Here is a 22,500-nt window from a genome sequence, read left to right on the forward strand (position 1 = left end):
AGAGTCAAGGTGGAGGCTATATACAGGGTGTACCGGTACAGAGTCAATGTGGAGGCTATATACAGGGTGTTACGGTACAGAGTCAATGTGGAGGCTATATACAGGGTACTACGGTACAGAGTCAATGTGGAGGCTATATACAGGGTGTACCGGTACAGAGTCAATGTGGAGGCTATATACAGGGTGTACCGGTACAGAGTCAATGTGGAGGCTATATACAGGGTGTACCGGTACAGAGTCAATGTAGAGGCTATATACAGGGTGTACCGGTACAGAGTCAATGTGGAGGCTATATACAGGGTGTTACGGTACAGAGTCAATGTGGAGGCTATATACAGGGTACTACGGTACAGAGTCAATGTGGAGGCTATATACAGGGTGTTACGGTACAGAGTCAATGTGGAGGCTATATACAGGGTGTTACGGTACAGAGTCAATGTGGAGGCTATATACAGGGGCTACCGGTACAGAGTCAATGTGGAGGCTATATACAGGGGCTACCGGTACAGAGTCAATGTGGAGGCTATATACAGGGGCTACCGGTACAGAGTCAATGTGGAGGCTATATACAGGGTGTTACGGTACAGAGTCAATGTGGAGGCTATATACAGGGGCTACCGGTACAGAGTCAATGTGGAGGCTATATACAGGGGTACCGGTACAGAGTCAATGTGGAGGCTATATACAGGGGTACCGGTACAGAGTCAATGTGGAGGCTATATACAGGGTGTTACGGTACAGAGTCAATGTGGAGGCTATGTACAGAGGGTACCGGTACAGAGTCAATGTGGAGGCTATATACAGGTTGTACCGGTACAGAGTCAATGTAGAGGCTATATACAGGAAGTACCGGTACAGAGTCAATGTGGAGACTATATACAGGGTGTACCGGTACAGAGTCAATGTGGAGGCTATATACAGGGTGTTACGGTACAGAGTCAATGTGGAGGCTATATACAGGGGTACCGGTACAGAGTCAATGTGGAGGCTATATACAGGGGTACCGGTACAGAGTCAATGTGGAGGCTATATACAGGGGCTACCGGTACAGAGTCAATGTGGAGACTATATACAGGTTGTACCGGTACAGAGTCAATGTGGAGGCTATATACAGGGTGTTACGGTACAGAGTCAATGTGGAGGCTATATACAGGGGGTACCGGTACAGAGTCAATGTGGAGGCTATATACAGGGGTACCGGTACAGAGTCAATGTGGAGGCTATATACAGGGGCTACCGGTACAGAGTCAATGTGGAGACTATATACAGGTTGTACCGGTACAGAGTCAATGTGGAGGCTATATACAGGGTGTTACGGTACAGAGTCAACGTGGAGGCTATATACAGGGTGTACTGGTACAGAGTCAATGTGGAGGCTATATACAGGGTGTACCGGTACAGAGTCAATGTGGAGGCTATATACAGGGTGTACCGGTACAGAGTCAATGTGGAGGCTATATACAGGGTGTTACGGTACAGAGTCAATGTGGAGGCTATATACAGGGTACTACGGTACAGAGTCAATGTGGAGGCTATATACAGGGTGTTACGGTACAGAGTCAATGTGGAGGCTATATACAGGGTGTTACGGTACAGAGTCAATGTGGAGGCTATATACAGGGGGTACCGGTACAGAGTCAATGTGGAGGCTATATACAGGGTGTTACGGTACAGAGTCAATGTGGAGGCTATATACAGGGTGTACTGGTACAGAGTCAAGGTGGAGGCTATATACAGGGTGTACCGGTACAGAGTCAATGTGGAGGCTATATACAGGGTGTTACGGTACAGAGTCAATGTGGAGGCTATATACAGGGTGTTACGGTACAGAGTCAATGTGGAGGCTATATACAGGGGGTACCGGTACAGAGTCAATGTGGAGGCTATATACAGGGTGTTACGGTACAGAGTCAATGTGGAGGCTATATACAGGGTGTACTGGTACAGAGTCAAGGTGGAGGCTATATACAGGGTGTACCGGTACAGAGTCAATGTGGAGGCTATATACAGGGTGTTACGGTACAGAGTCAATGTGGAGGCTATATACAGGGTACTACGGTACAGAGTCAATGTGGAGGCTATATACAGGGTGTACCGGTACAGAGTCAATGTGGAGGCTATATACAGGGTGTACCGGTACAGAGTCAATGTGGAGGCTATATACAGGGTGTACCGGTACAGAGTCAATGTAGAGGCTATATACAGGGTGTACCGGTACAGAGTCAATGTGGAGGCTATATACAGGGTGTTACGGTACAGAGTCAATGTGGAGGCTATATACAGGGTACTACGGTACAGAGTCAATGTGGAGGCTATATACAGGGTGTTACGGTACAGAGTCAATGTGGAGGCTATATACAGGGTGTTACGGTACAGAGTCAATGTGGAGGCTATATACAGGGGCTACCGGTACAGAGTCAATGTGGAGGCTATATACAGGGGCTACCGGTACAGAGTCAATGTGGAGGCTATATACAGGGGCTACCGGTACAGAGTCAATGTGGAGGCTATATACAGGGTGTTACGGTACAGAGTCAATGTGGAGGCTATATACAGGGGCTACCGGTACAGAGTCAATGTGGAGGCTATATACAGGGGGTACCGGTACAGAGTCAATGTGGAGGCTATATACAGGGGTACCGTACAGAGTCAATGTGGAGGCTATATACAGGGTGTTACGGTACAGAGTCAATGTGGAGGCTATGTACAGAGGGTACCGGTACAGAGTCAATGTGGAGGCTATATACAGGTTGTACCGGTACAGAGTCAATGTAGAGGCTATATACAGGAAGTACCGGTACAGAGTCAATGTGGAGACTATATACAGGGTGTACCGGTACAGAGTCAATGTGGAGGCTATATACAGGGTGTTACGGTACAGAGTCAATGTGGAGGCTATATACAGGGGGTACCGGTACAGAGTCAATGTGGAGGCTATATACAGGGGGTACCGGTACAGAGTCAATGTGGATGCTATATACAGGGGCTACCGGTACAGAGTCAATGTGGAGACTATATACAGGTTGTACCGGTACAGAGTCAATGTGGAGGCTATATACAGGGTGTTACGGTACAGAGTCAATGTGGAGGCTATATACAGGGGGTACCGGTACAGAGTCAATGTGGAGGCTATATACAGGGGTACCGGTACAGAGTCAATGTGGAGGCTATATACAGGGGCTACCGGTACAGAGTCAATGTGGAGACTATATACAGGTTGTACCGGTACAGAGTCAATGTGGAGGCTATATACAGGGTGTTACGGTACAGAGTCAATGTGGAGGCTATATACAGGGGTACCGGTACAGAGTCAATGTGGAGGCTATATACAGGGTGTTACGGTACAGAGTCAATGTGGAGGCTATATACAGGGTGTTATGGTACAGAGTCAATGTGGAGGCTATACACAGGGGTACCAGTACAGAGTAATATAATGGTAATATAATGTCAATATAATTCAACAGGATTCATCTACGTTGATTTACAACTCTTGTTCCTGCTTTTCTCTTACAGGTTCCTGATGAGGTTTGTGTTCATCAATCAAGTCATGCAAATAGATGAATCCAATTCAGTCTGTAATGAGGCCGCCTGCTCTGTGCATTATATGATATCCTACAATATCCTATGTCTTTGTCACTCCTGGTTGGTAAACCACGGTTGATTTATCTGTGTATCTGCCAATCAGTTTTCTATTCATCTATTTTCACATCAATTGCCCCCATGATGAATGTTTGTCTGAGGACAATGGTAGCGATCTCTCTCTCTCCCCTTCCCTCCACTTCCTCAGTATAAGGGTCAATCTAACATCCACCTGGGACCAGATGTGCTGTTGAGACAGAAACACGTGGCCATGAGCAGCACCTTCATTAACACCAGAGAGGTAGGTCGGCTGCTTGTAAAGTGGGTTACAATTTTAATTACACCTTTTAAGAAAGAATGTTTTGATTTGAAGGAGCTTGAAGGGAACTTGGCTGTTATCCTGAAACCTTATTCTACATTTTAACTTTAATTCTAGTTTGTTTTGTTTTTCTGTAGGTGTGTGACCGTTTCTGCCTTCCCCCTGGGGAGTATGTCATCATCCCCTCCACCTTCCAGCCTCACAAGAACGGCAGCTTCATCCTCAGAGTGTTCTCGGAGAAACACGCAGCCACCAGGTACGTTCACCTCTAACCTCCTAAACACTGTGGTCCTGTCTAGAAACAACTCCTGGTCCTTAACCTCCTAAACACTGTGGTCCTGTCTAGAAACAACTCCTAGTCCTTAATATGATCCTGTCTAGAAACAACTCCTAGTCCTTAATATGGTCCTGTCTAGAAACAACTCCTAGTCCTTAATATGGTCCTGTCTAGAAACAACTACTAGTCCTTAATATGGTCCTGTCCAGAAACAACTCCTAGTCCTTAATATGATCCTGTCTAGAAACAACTCCTAGTCCTTAATATGGTCCTGTCTAGAAACAACTCCTAGTCCTTAATATGATCCTGTCTAGAAACAACTCCTTGTCCTTAATATGGTCCTGTCTAGAAACAACTCCTAGTCCTTAACCTCCTACACACCGTGGTCCTGTCTAGAAACAACTCCAAGTCCTTAATATGATCCTGTCTAGAAGCAACTCCTAGCCCTTAATATGATCCTGTCTAGAAACAACTCCTAGTCCTTAATATGGTCCTGTCTAGAAACAACTCCTAGTCCTTAACCTCCTACACACCGTGGTCCTGTCTAGAAACAACTCCAAGTCCTTAATATGATCCTGTCTAGAAACAACTCCAAGTCTTTAATATGGTCCTGTCTAGAAACAACTCCTAGTCCTTAATATGATCCTGTCTAGAAACAACTCCTAGTCCTTAATATGATCCTGTCTAGAATCAACTCCTAGTCCTTAATATGGTCCTGTCTAGAAACAACTCCAAGTCCTTAACCTCCTACACACCATGGTCATGTCTAGAAACAACTCCTAGTCCTTAATATGATCCTGTCTAGAAACAACTCCTAGTCCTTAATATGGTCCTGTCTAGAAAAAACTCCTAGTCCTTAATGTGATCCTGTCTATAAACAACTCCTAGTCCTTAATATGGTCCTGTCTAGAAACAACTCCTAGTCCTTAAGAAACAACTCCTAGTCCTTAATATGGTCCTGTCTAGAAAAAACTCCTAGTCCTTAATGTGATCCTGTCTATAAACAACTCCTAGTCCTTAATATGGTCCTGTCTAGAAACAACTCCTAGTCCTTAAGAAACAACTCCTAGTCCTTAATATGATCCTGTCTAGAAAAAACTCCTAGTCCTTAATATTATCCTGTTTAGAAACAACTCCTACTCCTTAATATGATCCTGTCTCGAAACAACTCCCAGTCCTTAAAATGATCCTGTCTAGAAACAACTCCTAGTCATTAACCCCTACACACCATGGCCCTGTCTAGAAACAACTGCTAGTCCTTAATATGATCCTGTTTAGAAACAACTCCTACTCCTTAATATGATCCTGTCTAGGAACAACTCCTAGTCCTTAATATGATCCTGTCTAGAAACAACTCCCAGTCCTTAAAATGATCCTGTCTAGAAACAACTCCTAGTCATTAACCCCTACACACCATGGCCCTGTCTAGAAACAACTCCTAGCCCTTAATATGATCCTGTCTAGAAACAACTCCTAGTCCTTAATATGATCCTGTCTAGAAACAACTCCGAGTCCTCAACCTTCTAGACACTATGATCCTGTCTAGAAACAACTCCTAGCCCTTAATATGATCCTGTCGAGAAACAACTCCTAGTCCTTAATTTTATCCTGTCTAGAAACAACTCCTAGTCCTTAATATGATCCTGTCTCGAAACAACTCCCAGTCCTTAAAATGATCCTGTCTAGAAACAACTCCTAGTCATTAACCCCTACACACCATGGCCCTGTCTAGAAACAACTGCTAGTCCTTAAGAAACAACTCCTAGTCCTTAATATGATCCTGTCTAGAAACAACTCCTAGCCCTTAATATGATCCTGTCTAGAAGCAACTCCTAGTCCTTAATATTATCCTGTCTAGAAACAACTCCTAGTCCTCAACCTTCTAGACACTATGATCCTGTCTAGAAACAACTCCTAGCCCTTAATATGATCCTGTCGAGAAACAACTCCTAGCCCTTAATATGATCCTGTCTAGAAACAACTCCCAGTCCTTAAAATGATCCTGTCTAGAAACAACTCCTAGTCCTTAATATGATCCTGTCTATAAACAACTCCTAGTCCTTAATATGGTCCTGTCTAGAAACAACTCCTAGTCCTTAATATGATCCTGTCTAGAAACAACTCTTAGTCCTTAAGAAACAACTGCTAGTCCTTAATATGATCCTGTTTAGAAAAAACTCCTAGTCCTTAATATTATCCTGTCTAGAAACAACTCCTAGTCCTTAATATTATCCTGTCTAGAAACAACTCCTAGTCCTTAATATGATCCTGTCTAGAAACAACTCCTAGTCCGTAACCTCCTAGACACTATGATCCTGTCTAGAAGCAACTCCTAGTCCTTAATATGATCCTGTCTAGAAACAACTCCTAGTCCTCAACCTTCTAGACACTATGATCCTGTCTAGAAACAACTCCTAGTCCTTAAGAAACAACTCCTAGTCCTTAATATGATCCTGTCTAGAAACAACTCCTAGCCCTTAATATGATCCTGTCTAGAAACAACTCTTAGTCCTTAAGAAACAACTCCTAGTCATTAATATGATCCTGTCTAGAAACAACTCCTAGCCCTTAATATGATCCTGTCTAGAAACAACTCCTAGTCCTTAATATTATCCTGTTTAGAAACAACTCCTACTCCTTAATATGATCCTGTCAAGGAACAACTCCTAGTCCTTAATATGATCCTGTCTCGAAACAACTCCTAGTCCTTAATATGGTCCTGTCTAGAAACAACTCCTAGTCCTTAATATGATCCTGTCTAGAAACAACTCCTAGTCCTTAATATGATCCTGTCTAGAAACAACTCCTAGTCCTTAACCTCCAGACACTATGATCCTGTCTAGAAACAACTCCAAGTCCTTAAGAAACAACTCCTAGTCCTAATATGGTCCTGTCTAGAAACAACTCCTAGTCCTTAATATGATCCTGTCTAGAAACAACTCCTAGTCCTTAATATGATCCTGTCTAGAAACAACTCCTAGTCCTTAACCTCCAGACACTATGATCCTGTCTAGAAACAACTCCAAGTCCTTAAGAAACAACTCCTAGTCCTAATATGGTCCTGTCTAGAAACAACTCCGAGTCCTTAACCTCCTAGACACTATGATCCTGTCTAGAAACAACTCCAAGTCCTTAAGAAACAACTCCTAGTCCTAATATGGTCCTGTCTAGAAACAACTCCTAGTCCTTAATATGATCCTGTCTAGAAACAACTCCTACTCCTTAACCTCCTAGACACTATGATCCTGTCTAGAAACAACTCCTAGTCCTTAATATGGTCCTGTCTAGAAACAACTCCTAGTCCTTAATATGGTCCTGTCTAGAAACAACTCCTAGTCCTTAATATGATCCTGTCTAGAAACAACTCCTAGTCCTTAACCTCCTACACACTATGATCCTGTCTAGAAACAACTCCTAGTCCTTAATATGATCCTGTCTAGAAACAACTCCTAGTCCTTAACCTCCTAGACACTATGATCCTGTCTAGAAACAACTCCTAGTCCTTAACCTCCTACACACCGTGGTCCTGTCTAGAAACAACTCCTAGTCCTTAATATGATCCTGTCTAGAAACAACTCCTAGTCCTTAATATGGTCCTGTCTAGAAACAACTCCTAGTCCTTAATATGATCCTGTCTAGAAACAACTCCTAGTCCTTAACCTCCTAGACACTATGATCCTGTCTAGAAACAACTCCTAGTCCTTAATATTACCCTGTCTCAAAACAACTCCTTAAGGGGTTCGTCCGTGAAGTGCCTAGGGGAAGGGGCTATGGGGCTTTTCCATGAAGTGCCTAGGGGAACGGGATAAGGGGTTCTTTAATGAAGTGCCTAGGAGGAGGGGCTAAGGGGAAGGGCCTACAGGTTGTTTCTGGACAGGGCCAATATGTGCAGGATGTTGGTCATCACAATTTTGAACAGCTTGCAATGGATTCTGATAGCACTGTTCATCCACAAGCTTATACCCCCACCTAGTGGATAAAGAGTGTAACTAAAACAAACTGTGTATCTACTAGCTGTTACCTCCACCTAGTGGATAGAGTGTAACTAAAATGAACTGTTTATCATCTAGCTGATACCTCCACCTAGTGGATAAAGAGTGTAACTGAAACAACCTGTTTATCATCTAGTTGATACACCTCCACCTCGTGGATTAAAAGTATAACTACAGCAAACTGTTTATCATCTAGTTGACACCCCCACCTAGGCAAGTCATTTTAAGAACAAATTCTTATTTTCAATGACAGCCTAGGAACAGTGGGTTAACTGGCTGTTCAGGGGCAGAATGACAGATTTGTATCTTGTCAGCTTGGGGATTTGAACTTGCAACCTTCTGGTTACTAGTCCAACGCTCTAATCACTAGGCTACCCTGCCACCCCAGGGATAAAGAGTGTAACTGAAATGAACTGTGTTATTCCAGTGAAATGGGATCGGTGCCTGCTGAAGAGGTAAAGGAGGTAAGCTGTTGACCTACTCCTTAGTTGTTCCCTTATTCATTCCAGAGTCTATTGTTAATCTATTCAGAACGACTGTTTTCCCGACTGTCTTTTATGAGATAATATATCCAAAATATGCTCATTGATCAACATCTATTCTCTCCAGATTAAAGTGGCAGAGAAAGATGTGGATCCCAATTTCAAGCATATGTTCAAGCAGATCGCCGGCAGTGTAAGTTCCCTCTGGTTTTGCACACAATAATGACCTGAGTTGACTGCTTTACACACAATAATGACCTGAGTTGACTGCTTTACATACAATAATGACCTGAGTTGACTGCTTTACGTACAATAATGACCTGAGTTGACTGCTTTACACACAATAATGACCTGAGTTGACTGCTTTACATACAATAATGACCTGAGTTGACTGCTTTACCTACAATAATGACCTGAGTTGACTACTTTGTTTGATAAAATTACTGTGTTCTATTTCCCAAACAGGACGGAGAAGTGACTGTCTTCCAACTTGTTGAAATTCTGAACAAAGTTTTCGCTAAAAGTAAAGACATTTTCAATAACTTTCTAAATTATAATAATTATATATATTATTGTACGTAACGAGCCTTAGAATGAATGTCATTCAAACTGAATTATTTTATCCCGATGGTTTCCAGGGGCCGACATCAAGACGGAAGGTTTTAGTCTTGAAACTGGACGACACATTGTCAGTCTTCTAGATGTATCCTTTACAGTTACAAATACTATTGCCTTTTATGTCTATATCTTGATTTGACACCTTCACAGATGTTTATACTGCTCCATGCAGTTTTATAACCTGGTCCCAGATCAAATCAAATCAAATGTTATTTGTCACATACACATGGTTAGCAGATGTTAATGCGAGTGTAGCGAAATGCTACACTCGATCTTTTTGTGCTGTCTAGCCAACTCCTATTGCCATTGGGTTCAATAAGACTAGCCTGGTCCCAGATCTGTTTGTGCTGTCTAGCCAACTCCTATTGCCATTGGGTTCAATAAGACTAGCCTGGTCCCAGATCTGTTTGTGCTGTCTAGCCAACTCCTATTGCCATTGGGTTCAATAAGACTAGCCTGGTCCCAGATCTGTTTGTGCTGTCTAGCCAACTCCTATTGCCATTGGGTTCAATAAGACTAGCCTGGTCCAAGATCTTTTGTGCTGTCTAGCCAACTCCTATTGCCATTGGGTTCAATAAGACTAGCCTGGTCCCAGATCTGTTTGTGCTGTCTAGCCAACTCCTATTGCCATTGGGTTCAATAAGACTAGCCTGGTCCCAGATCTGTTTGTGCTGTCTAGCCAACTCCTATTGCCATTGGGTTCAATAAGACTAGCCTGGTCCCAGATCTGTTTGTGCTGTCTAGCCAACTCCTATTGCCATTGGGTTCAATAAGACTAGCCTGGTCCAAGATCTTTTTGTGCTGTCTAGCCAACTCCTATTGCCATTGGGTTCAATAAGACTAGCCTGGTCCCAGATCTGTTTGTGCTGTCTAGCCAACTCCTATTGCCATTGGGTTCAATAAGACTAGCCTGGTCCCAGATCTGTTTGTGCTGTTTAGCCAACTCCTATTGCCATTGGGTTCAATAAGACTAGCCTGGTCCCAGATCTGTTTGTGCTGTCTAGCCAACTCCTATTGCCATTGGGTTCAATAAGACTAGCCTGGTCCAAGATCTTTTTCAATAAGTGCTGTCCCAGATCTGTTTGTGCTAGCCAACTCCTATTGCCATTGGGTTCAATAAGACTAGCCTGGTCCCAGATCTGTTTGTGCTATCTAGCCAACTCCTATTGCCTGGTCCCAGATCTGTTTGTGCTGTTTAGCCAACTCCTATTGCCATTGGGTTCAATAAGACTAGCCTGGTCCCAGATCTGTTTGTGCTGTCTAGCCAACTCCTATTGCCATTGGGTTCAATAAGACTAGCCTGGTCCCAGATCTGTTTGTGCTGTCTAGCCAACTCCTATTGCCATTGGGTTCAATAAGACTAGCCTGGTCCCAGATCTGTTTGTGCTGTCTAGCCAACTCCTATTGCCATTGGGTTCAATAAGACTAGCCTGGTCCCAGATCTGTTTGTGCTGTCTAGCCAACTCCTATTGCCATTGGGTTCAATAAGACTAGCCTGGTCCCAGATCTGTTTGTGCTGGTCCCAGATCTGTTTGTGCTGTCTAGCCAACTCCTATTGCCATTGGGTTCAATAAGACTAGCCTGGTCCCAGATCTGTTTGTGCTGTCTAGCCAACTCCTATTGCCATTGGGTTCAATAAGACTAGCCTGGTCCCAGAACTGTTTGTGCTGTCTAGCCAACTCCTATTGCCATTGGGTTCAATAAGACTAGCCTGGTCCCAGAACTGTTTGTGCTGTCTAGCCAACTCCTATTGCCATTGGGTTCAATAAGACTAGCCTGGTCCCAGATCTGTTTGTGCTGTCTAGCCAACTCCTATTGCCATTGGGTTCAATAAGACTAGCCTGGTCCCAGATCTGTTTGTGCTGTCTAGCCAACTCCTATTGCCATTGGGTTCAATAAGACTAGCCTGGTCCCAGATCTGTTTGTGCTGTCTAGCCAACTCCTATTGCCATTGGGTTCAATAAGACTAGCCTGGTCCCAGATCTGTTTGTGCTGGACCAGGCAAAACATTTTCTACAAAGAGGGAGTAAATTGTTCAAATGATGCCAGATGTATATTTGAACCAATCAATATATACATGAGTCATGCCACACATAGTGAACACCCATTGACATTGACAATGTTTGAGAACTTCCTGTACCTTTTAGGTTACAAACCTTAACATCTGTCTCCAGAAAGATGGAAATTCCAAGTTGGGACTGGTTGAATTCCACATGCTTTGGATGAAGATCCAGAAATACTTGGTATGAGTGTAGACGATGTTTTTGTTGTTGTACAGGCCTCACTGGATCATGTATGATTGAGTTTACTAAATCATTCTGTGATGAGTCTACTATTTACCCTTGGGTGAATCCTAACTTCCATTGACATCTATTAAACCACCATTGACATCAGTGCATGACTAAGGGAAAATGTGACTAAATAGAAGTTCAGATGTAGGACCCCCCCTCAGTATGTATGAACTGTGTAATATATGTTTCTCTGTTCTGATTGGACATCATGCTGTGGTTGGTATCTTCAGGAAATTTTCAAGAGTTATGACTCAGACCGCTCTGGAACTATGAGTTCACATGAGATGAGAGGTGCTCTGACAGAAGCAGGTAACACACATGTTTTTTTTTTTTTTTTTTTTTGGGGGGGGGGTCGGGTGCTGCGGGGTGGGGGTGTGGGGGTTATGGGGGACACAGGGGGCTGCAGGAGCTGTGTGTCCTACATCACTGCCCTCATGTGCAACTGATCATTATTTTCTTAAATCTTTCCAGGAACCCCCTGTAGATAGGCCATGTACCCCTGTAGACAGGTCAGGTACCTCCTGTAGATAGGCCAGGTACCCCCTGTAGACAGGCCAGGTACCCCCTGTAGATGGGCCAGGTACCCCCTGTAGATGGGCCAGGTACCCCCTGTAGATAGGCCAGGTACCCCCTGTAGACGGGTCAGGTACCTCCTGTAGATAGGCCAGGTAACCTCTGTAGATAGGCCAGGTACCCCCTGTAGACAGGCCAGGTACCCCCTGTAGACAGGCCAGGTACCCCCTGTAGACGGGCCAGGTTCCCTCTGTAGATAGGCCAGGTACCCCCTGTAGACAGGTCATGAACCCCCTGTAGACGGGCCAGGTACCCCCTGTAGATAGACCAGGAACCCCCTGTAGATAGACCAGGAACCCCCAGTAGATAGACCAGGAATCCCCAGTAGATAGACCAGGAACCCCCTGTAGATAGACCAGGAACCCCCTGTAGATAGACCAGGAATACCCAGTAGATAGGTCAGGAACCCCCTGTAAAATAGGCTAGGAACCCCCTGTAGACGGACCAGGAACCCCCTGTGGATAGACCAGGAACCCCCTGTGGATAGACCAGGAACCCCCTGTGGATAGACCAGAAATACCCACTAGATAGGTTGAGAACCATTGCTCTAGATGGTTACTGGGATGGTTACTGTATGTGGAATGTTATGTCCATATTAATATAATCTATTCATTGTATTTCTATGACCGTGTCCTTTTCCTCAGGCTTCCACATCAACAGTGCAGTGCTGCAGGTCATAGTGAATCGTTATGCCAGCGCCCACTATGCCATCGACTTTCACTGTTTCGTGGACTGTCTCATCAGAGTTGAAATGCTCTTCAGTAAGTCAATTCAACAACAACACAACCCTTCCATCAACATTGGGATGCAAATAGAGAATATAAGACTATGAATTTATTCGGTTGCGGCTCTGTGAATACAAAACCCCCGCCATAATCAAGCAAAGATAAGGACATACAGTATACAGATAATACGTTTGTCTGTTGCTTCCGGAACATCCTGCAAATGTTTGGCATCCTGGAACATCCTGCAAATGTTTGGCATCCTGGAACATCCTGCAAATGTCTGGCATCCTGGAATATCCGGCAAATGTTTGGTATCCTGGAACATCCTGCAACATTTTGGCATCCTGGAACATCCAGCAAATGTTTTGGCATCCTGGAACATCCTGCAAATGTTTGGCATCCTGGAACATCCGGCAAATGTTTTGGCATCCTGGAACATCTTGCAAAAGTTTGGCATCCTGGAACATCCTGCAAATGTTTGGTATCCTGGAACATCCTGCAAATGTTTGGTATCCTGGAACATCCTGCACATGTTTGGCATCCTGATACATCCTGCAAATGTTTGGTATCCTGGAACATCCTCCAAACTGTAGATGATATAGGTCCTTGAACAGTATGTCTCAGCAGCAAAATAACTTGGATTTGACAGATTAGTTAATTGATTTGGTAATTGATCAATTCATTGAATATTGCATTGGATTAATAACCTCTTTCTGTTTTGAATCCCAACCAGAGATGTTTAAAACTCTGGATACCAACGCCTCTGGGAAGATTGAGTTGGATGTGTCCCAAGTATGTACTTCTGTTAGTCTATTTCATTATATAGTACTGTGGTTTAACTCAATATGTTGGTCACCATTGTGCATGGAAGCAGGAATTGCCACGCTAAACTCAACTGTTTACAGTAACAGATAGTATTTGGGTGCTGGGTTCAAAAGGTTAAAGAAACAACCTGTAGTCACTGCCATATTGTTAAAGGAACAAACTGCCATAGTGTTAAAGGAACAAACTGCCATATTGTTAAAGGAACAAACTGCCATATTGTTAAAGGAACAAACTGCCATATTGTTAAAGGAACAAACTGCCATATTGTTAAAGGAACAAACTGCCATATTGTTAAAGGAACAAACTGCCATATTGTTAAAGGAACAAACTGCCATATTGTTAAAGGAACAAACTGCCATATTGTTAAAGGAACAAACTGCCATATTGTTAAAGGAACAAACTGCCATATTGTTAAAGGAACAAACACTGCCATATTGTTAAAGGAACAAACTGCCATATTGTTAAAGGAACAAACTGCCATATTGTTAAAGGAACAAACTGCCATAGTGTTAAAGGAACAAACTGCCATATTGTTAAAGGAACAACCTGCCATATTGTTAAAGGAACAAACTGCCATATTGTTAAAGAAACAACCTGTAGTCACTGCCATATTGTTAAAGGAACAAACTGCCATATTGTTAAAGGAACAAACTGCCATATTGTTAAAGGAACAACCTGCCATATTGTTAAAGGAACAAACTGCCATATTGTTAAAGGAACAAACTGCCATATTGTTAAAGAAACAACCTGTAGTCACTGCCATATTGTTAAAGGAACAAACTGCCATATTGTTAAAGGAACAAACTGCCATATTGTTAAAGGAACAAACTGCCATATTGTTAAAGGAACAAACTGCCATATTGTTAAAGGAACAAACTGCCATATTGTTAAAGGAACAAACTGCCATATTGTTAAAGGAACAAACTGCCATAGTGTTAAAGGAACAAACTGCCATAGTGTTAAAGGAACAAACTGCCATAGTGTTAAAGGAACAAACTGCCATAGTGTTAAAGGAACAAACTGCCATATTGTTTAGGTTTGAATGTGTTCTGAAGAACCAGACGTCAGAGAAAAAGACATGTGTTTTAGCGACAGTCTTCGTCAGCGTTTTCTCTACTGGTCACCCAGCTCGTGGACTGTGTTGTTCAGACAGTGTGTCTGTTTGTTTGTTTGTCTGTCTGACTGGATTTGTTTTATTTTTCCAGTGGCTGTGCCTGGCAATCAACTAGACTTCCCAAAGCCAGGAGGGAATCAACTAGACTCCCCAACGCCAGTAGTGAATCAACTAGACTCCCCAACGCCAGTAGTGAATCAACTAGACTCCCCAACGCCAGTAGTGAATCAACTAGACTCCCCAACGCCAGTAGTGAATCAACTAGACTCCCCAACGCCAGTAGTGAATCAACTAGACTCCCCCAGTAGTGAATCAACTAGACTCCCCCAGTAGTGATAGCTGATGCTATAAAAGAGATCATGGTTTTTGAGATTAAAGATTTTTTTCTAATTACATTTTCTTCTGTGTCACATTTCTAGGAACATTTCAAGTTCTAGTTTTGCACTAACTTTGAATATAGTTACTCATAAATACTTGCTCATTCTGTATGGGACATTAGTAAACTATTTTAAAAAACGTGTTCGCTGTACGGGTGTTTGTTTTTCTATTTAAAAAAGTCCTGAGTATCTGTTCACACACTAGAAAACGGATCAACAAAATAATTATTGGTAACAATTTATTTGAATGGTAATGAACCATTTATAATGGCATTTACAAACAGTTAGCTCACCATTTATGTATTATTATTACCACATTTGTAAATGTTACAAATGTAGTTATGCACACATTTATATAAAATGTTCCATATATTTCCATAAAGATCCTATGCTTATTCTTTTACCATTGATAGGTCACTGTATTTCACCATTGATAGGTCATTGTATTTCACCATTGATAGGTCATTGTATTTCACCATTGATAGGTCACTGTATTTCACCATTGATAGGTCACTGTATTTCACCATTGATAGGTCATTGTATTTCACCATTGATAGGTCACTGTATTTCACCATTGATAGGTCATTGTATTTCACCATTGATAGGTCACTGTATTTCACCATTGATAGGTCATTGTATTTCACCATTGATAGGTCATTGTATTTCACCATTGATAGGTCACTGTATTTCACCACTGATAGGTCATTGTATTTCACCATTGATAGGTCATTGTATTTCACCATTGATAGTTCACTGTATTTCACCATTGATAGGTCACTGTATTTCACCATTGATAGGTCATTGTATTTCACCATTGATAGGTCACTGTATTTCACCACTGATAGGTCATTGTTTTCACCATTGATAGGTCATTGTATTTCACCATTGATAGTTCACTGTATTTCACCATTGATAGGTCATTGTATTTCACCATTGATAGGTCACTGTATTTCACCATTGATAGGTCATTGTATTTCACCATTGATAGGTCATTGTATTTCACCATTGATAGGTCACTGTATTTCACCATTGATAGGTCATTGTATTTCACCATTGATAGGTCATTGTATTTCACCATTGATAGGTCACTGTATTTCACCATTGATAGGTCATTGTATTTCACCATTGATAGGTCATTGTATGACCCTAAGGGGCATCAGGCTGAACCTTACATGTACCTATGCTAGTTAGAGGTGGAAACATCCTGTCCCTCAACCCCTCCCATCTAGTCAGGGTTGGGGAGTAAATTACTACATTTAATTTGATTGCAAAATTATTACATTTAATTTGATTTCTAAAATACTTTAGAAAAACTAGATGATTACCTATTGGATTACTTTAACATTCAGAAAGGATGTTGGCGGGGGAAAAAATACAGTATGAAACCTTTCTGTTTTCTCAATGACATTCAAATCTGCATAAAAAAAGGTGCAAGTTAAAGTTAGTTCTGGGGCGTCGCCAGAGTTTTTACATGATCTGTACCATAATGCTGATTCCCGATGTTGACACTACCTGGGACTATTTTTATATGAAATTTGTGTCCATTTGTGATAAGCATGCCCCTGTGAGGAAATGTAGAATCAGTGGAAGGGACAACCAATCAATCAATCAATCAAATGTATTTATAAAGCCCTTCTTACATCAGCTGATGTCACAAAGTGCTGTACAGAAACCCAGCATAAAACTCCAAACAGCAAGCAATGCAGGTGTAGACGCACGGTATCCTAGGAAAAACTCCCTAGAATGGCCAGAACCTAGAGAGGAACCATATACTGGAGGCTGAGACAGGAGGGGTCAGGAGACATTGTGGCCCCGTCCGACGATATCCTCCGGACAGGGCCAAACAGGAAGGATATAACCCCACCCACTTTGCCAAAGCACAGCCCCCACACTACTAGAGGGATATCTTCAACCACCAACTTACCATCCTGAGACAAGGTCGAGTATAGCCCACGAAGTTCTCCGCCATGGCACAACACAATGGGGGGTGCCAACCCAGACAGGAAGATCACGTCAGTGACTCAACCCACTCAAGTGATGCACCCCTCCTAGAGACGGCATAGAAGAGCACCAGTAAACCAGTGACTCATCCCCTTTAATAGGGTTAGAGGCAGAGAAACCCAGTGGAAAGAGGGGAACCAGCCAGGCAGAGACAGCAAATGTGGTTCGTTGCTCCAGAGCCTTTCCGTTCACCTTCACACTCCTGGGCCAGACAACACTCAATCATAGGACCTACTGAAGAGATGAGTCTTCAATAAAGACTTAAAGGTTGAGACCGAGTCTGCGTCTCTCACATGGGTAGGCAGACCATTCCATAAAAATTTAGCTCTGTATGAGAAAGCCCTGCCTCCAGCGGTTTGCTTAGAAATTCTAGGTACAATAATGTACCGTAACACCCTGTATATAGTCTCCACATTGACACTGTACCGGTACATCCTGTATATAGCCTCCACATGGACTCTGTACCGGTACCCCCTGTATATAGCCTCCACATTGACTCTGTACCGGTAACCCCTGTATATAGCCTCCACATTGACTCTGTACCGGTACCCCTGTATATAGCCTCCACATTGACTCTGTACCGGTACCCTCTGTATATAGCCTCCACATTGACTCTGTACCGTAACACCCTGTAGATAGTCTCCACATTGACTCTGTACCAGTACCCCCTGTATATAGTCTCCACATTGACTCTGTACCTGTACCCCCTGTATATAGCCTCCACATTGACTCTATACCGGTACCCCCTGTATATAGCCTCCACATTGACTCTGTACTGGTACCCCCTGTATATAGCCTCCACATTGACTCTGTACCGGTACCCCTGTATATAGTCTCCACATTGACTCTGTACCGGTACCCCCTGTATATAGTCTCCACATTGACTCTGTACCGGTACCCCCTGTATATAGCCTCCACATTGACTCTGTACCGGTACCCCCTGTATATAGCCTCCACATTGACTCTGTACCGGGTACCCCCTTGTATATAGCCTCCACATTGACTCTGTACCGGTACCCCCTGTATATAGTCTCCATATTGACTCTGTACCGGTACCCCCTGTATATAGCCTCCACATTGACTCTGTACCGGTACCCCTGTATATAGCCTCCACATTGACTCTGTACCGGTACCCCTGTATATAGCCTCCACATTGACTCTGTACTGGTACCCCCTGTATATAGCCTCCACATTGACTCTGTACCGGTACCCCTGTATATAGTCTCCACATTGACTCTGTACCGGTACCCTCTGTATATAGCCTCCACATTGACTCTGTACCGGTACCCTCTGTATATAGCCTCCACATTGACTCTGTACCGGTACCCCCTGTATATAGCCTCCACATTGACTCTGTACCGGTACCCTCTGTATATAGCCTCCACATTGACTCTGTACCGGTACCCCCTGTATATAGCCTCCACATTGACTCTGTACCGGTACCCTCTGTATATAGCCTCCACATTGACTCTGTACCGGTACCCCCTTGTATATAGTCTCGCTATTGTTATTTTACTTCTGCTCTTTAAGTGCTTGTTACTTTTATTTCTTATTCATATTTTTTAAACTGTTGGTAAGTGGCTTGTCAGTAAGCATTTCACTGTAAGGTCTTCACCTGTGGTATTCGGCGCATGTCACTAATAACATTTGATTTGATTTGATTTGATTTGATCTGAAAAGCCCATTGAGACCAGAGTCTCTTCTCCAAGGGAGACCTGGCCAAGGCAGCAACACTCAAAACAATGCAGAATTAAAACATAAAACAATACAATTCAACAACACGATCCAGCCTTTAAAAAAAGCATTAACACTCCTCTGTAACAGAGTAACAGAGTCTCTGATCGAAATGTTCAATTCATTTAGTGGCACTAACATATCTAGATGAAGCATGGATTGTTGACTATTCTATTGCGTCTGATGTACAAGAGGAGAAGGCAGTCTGGCCTCATGCTATAAATGTCCATGGGACTTTAAGTAGTGGTGTAAGGTACTGAAGCAAAAATACTTGTCACGTTCTGATCATAGTTCTTGTGTGTTTCCCTTGTTTTAGTGTTGGTCAGGACGTGAGCTGGGTGGGCATTCTATGTTGTGTGTCTGGTTTGTCTATTTCTATGTTTGGCCTGATATGGTTCTCAATCAGAGGCAGGTGTTAGTCATTGTCTCTGATTGGGAACCATATTTAGGTAACCTGTTTTGTGTTGGGTTTTGGGGGGTGGTTGTCTCCTGTGTTTTCTGCACCAGATAGGGCTGTTTTTTTTTTTTTTTTTTTTTGGCCATGTTTATTGGTTTGTATCTTATTAAAAAACATGAACCATAACCACGCTGCGTTTTGGTCCGCCTCTCCTTCGCAGCCGTTACAATACTTTAAAGTACTACTTAAGTCATTTTGGGGGGTATCTGTACTTTGCTATTTACATTTTTGACAACTTTTACTTCAGTACATTCCTTAAGAAATACATTGTCCTTGACATCCAAAAGTACTTGTTACACGTTGAATGCTTAGCAGGTCAGGGAAATAGTCCAATTCAACAGAACATCCCTGGTCATCTCTACTGCCTCTGATCTGGCGATCTCACTAAACACAAATGCTTTGCTTGTAAATGATGTCTGAGTGTTGGAATGTGCCCCTGGCTATCTGTACATTTTAAAAACTAGAAAATGGTGTCATCTGGTTGCTTAACATAAGGAATTATGTTAATTAAAAGTTATACTTTTACTTTTGAAACTTAAGTATATTTTAAACCAAATGCTTATAGACTTTTACTCAAAAGTTCCACCCCCACTCCCCCCTCTCTCTTTCTCGGTGCTCCCCTGAGGTGCCCCCGTGTTGAGGATCAGCGTGGCGGATGTGTTGTTACCTACCTGGGGGCGGCCCGTCAGGAAGTACAGGATCCAGTTCTAGAGGGAGGTGTTTAGTCCCAGGATCCTTAGCTTATTGATGAGCTTTGAGGGCACTATGGTGTTGAACGCAGAGCTGAAGTCAATGAATTGCTTTCTCACTTAGGTGTTTCTTTTGTCCATGTGGAAAAGGGCAGTGTGGAGTGCAATAGAGATTGCATTCCTGGTTGAAAAAAAAGGTACAAAAATGAAAATATATCAAATTAAATTGTATTTAAATACACATATCAAGCAGATGTCCTGACAGGTATAGCGAAGTGCTTGTATATATACATTAGGTCGATTATAGTCTTGGAAATGTCCTTTCTGAAATGTTCATTATTAAAAGGGACATTGATGGAATCCATGGGAAAGTCTACTGATACGTTGTACTCTTGTTTGTCTTTAGTTTTGACAGTTTGTTGAGTGGTGGTTGATGAACGGCTGGTAATCAACAGAGCATTACTCAGGCTACGGATGGTGTATCAGTACACCCAGTCACTACAGTCTGTTGAGTGGTGGTTGATGAACGGCTGGTAATCAACAGAGCATTACTCAGGCTCATCAGTACACCCAGTCACTGTTTGTTGAGTGGTGGTTGATGAACGACTGACTGGTAATCAACAGAGCATTACTCAGGCTACGGATGGTGTATCAGTACACCCAGTCACTACAGTTTGTTGAGTGGTGGTTGATGAACGGCTGGTAATCAACAGAGCATTACTCAGGCTACGGATGGTGTATCAGTACACCCAGTCACTACAGTCTGTTGAGTGGTGGTTGATGAACGGCTGGTAATCAACAGAGCATTACTCAGGCTACGGATGGTGTATCAGTACACCCAGTCACTACAGTCTGTTGAGTGGTGGTTGATGAACAGCTGGTAATCAACAGAGCATTACTCAGGCTACGGATGGTGTATCAGTACACCCAGTCACTACAAAGATACAGGCGTCCTTCCGAACTCAGTTGCCGGAGAGGAAGGAAACCGCTCAGGTGTTTCACCATGAAATCAATGGTGACTTTAAAATAGTTACAGAGTTTAATGGCAAATCCAACACAACACAGCACTGAGTACAACTCTTCATATTTTCAAGCATGGTGGTGGCTGCATCATGTTATGGGTATGCTTGTCATCGGCAAGGACAAGGGAGTATTTTATGATAAAAAGAAAATGAATAAAGCTAAGCACAGGCAAATTCCTAGAGAAAAACCTTAGATTGACCCAAGGGTAAGTCAGTAGACCTTTAAGGACCCCCCTTCATCTACACTTATTGAAGTCAATACAGGAGCATACATTTCACCTGGATTCACCTATTCAGTCTGTGTCATGGTTAAGAGTGGGTGTTCCTAATGTTTTGTACACTCAGTGTAGTGTGCACTGTCATCAGAGTTAGAATCACTGGCAACTCTAGTACTGGAGGAAGAGATGAGACAACTAGTACTGGAGGAAGAGATGAGACAACTCTAGTACTGGAGGACTGAGATGAGACAACTAGTACTGGAGGACTGAGATGAGACAACTAGTACTGGAGGAAGAGATGAGACAACTCTAGTACTGGAGGACTGAGATGAGACAACTAGTACTGGAGGAATGAGATGAGACAACTCTAGTACTGGAGGACTGAGATGAGACAACTAGTACTGGAGGACTGAGATGAGACAACTAGTACTGGAGGAAGAGATGAGACAACTCTAGTACTGGAGGACTGAGATGAGACAACTCTAGTACTGGAGGAAGAGATGAGACAACTCTAGTACTGGAGGACTGAGATGAGACAACTCTAGTACTGGAGGAAGAGATGAGACAACTAGTACTGGAGGAAGAGTTGAGACAACTCTAGTACTGGAGGACTGAGATGAGACAACTAGTACTGGAGGACTGAGATGAAACAACTCTAGTACTGGAGGAAGAGATGAGACAACTCTAGTACTGGAGGACTGAGATGAGACAACTAGTACTGGAGGACTGAGATGAAACAACTCTAGTACTGGAGGACTGAGATGAGACAACTAGTACTGGAGGACTGAGATGAAACAACTCTAGTACTGGAGGAAGAGATGAGACAACTCTAGTACTGGAGGACTGAGATGAGACAACTAGTACTGGAGGACTGAGATGAGACAACTCTAGTGCTGGAGGACTGAGATGAGACAACTAGTACTGGAGGACTGAGATGAGACAACTCTAGTACTGGAGGAAGAGATGAAACAACTCTAGTACTGGAGGAAGAGATGAGACAACTCTAGTACTGGAGGACTGAGATGAAACAACTCTAGTACTGGAGGAAGAGATGAGAACTCTAGTACTGGAGGACTGAGATGAGACAACTCTAGTACTGGAGGAAGAGATGAGACAACTAGTACTGGAGGAAGAGTTGAGACAACTCTAGTACTGGAGGACTGAGATGAAACAACTCTAGTACTGGAGGACTGAGATGAAACAACTC

At 43.0% G+C, this 22,500-nt stretch overlaps 1 protein-coding gene across 1 annotated transcript in view; it reads left to right on the plus strand.

Annotated features, from left to right (window-relative positions):
- The window catches only part of LOC112223208 (calpain-2 catalytic subunit), a 45,290-nt gene extending 29,968 nt beyond the window's left edge, over positions 1-15,322 (plus strand). Inside the window, exons 12-23 of the mRNA XM_042305638.1 lie at positions 3,514-3,525; positions 3,788-3,880; positions 4,036-4,154; positions 8,595-8,631; positions 8,777-8,842; positions 9,115-9,172; positions 9,288-9,352; positions 11,442-11,510; positions 11,789-11,867; positions 12,776-12,892; positions 13,590-13,648; positions 14,887-15,322. Coding sequence (XP_042161572.1) covers positions 3,514-3,525; positions 3,788-3,880; positions 4,036-4,154; positions 8,595-8,631; positions 8,777-8,842; positions 9,115-9,172; positions 9,288-9,352; positions 11,442-11,510; positions 11,789-11,867; positions 12,776-12,892; positions 13,590-13,648; positions 14,887-14,910 — 798 coding nt within the window. The 3' untranslated portion in view covers positions 14,911-15,322. The remainder of the gene's footprint in view (positions 1-3,513; positions 3,526-3,787; positions 3,881-4,035; positions 4,155-8,594; positions 8,632-8,776; positions 8,843-9,114; positions 9,173-9,287; positions 9,353-11,441; positions 11,511-11,788; positions 11,868-12,775; positions 12,893-13,589; positions 13,649-14,886) is intronic.
- Positions 15,323-22,500: the final 7,178 nt, after the last annotated feature.

Source organism: Oncorhynchus tshawytscha, linkage group LG24 (assembly GCF_018296145.1).
Source record: "Oncorhynchus tshawytscha isolate Ot180627B linkage group LG24, Otsh_v2.0, whole genome shotgun sequence".
Classification (NCBI taxonomy): Eukaryota; Metazoa; Chordata; class Actinopteri; order Salmoniformes; family Salmonidae; genus Oncorhynchus; species Oncorhynchus tshawytscha.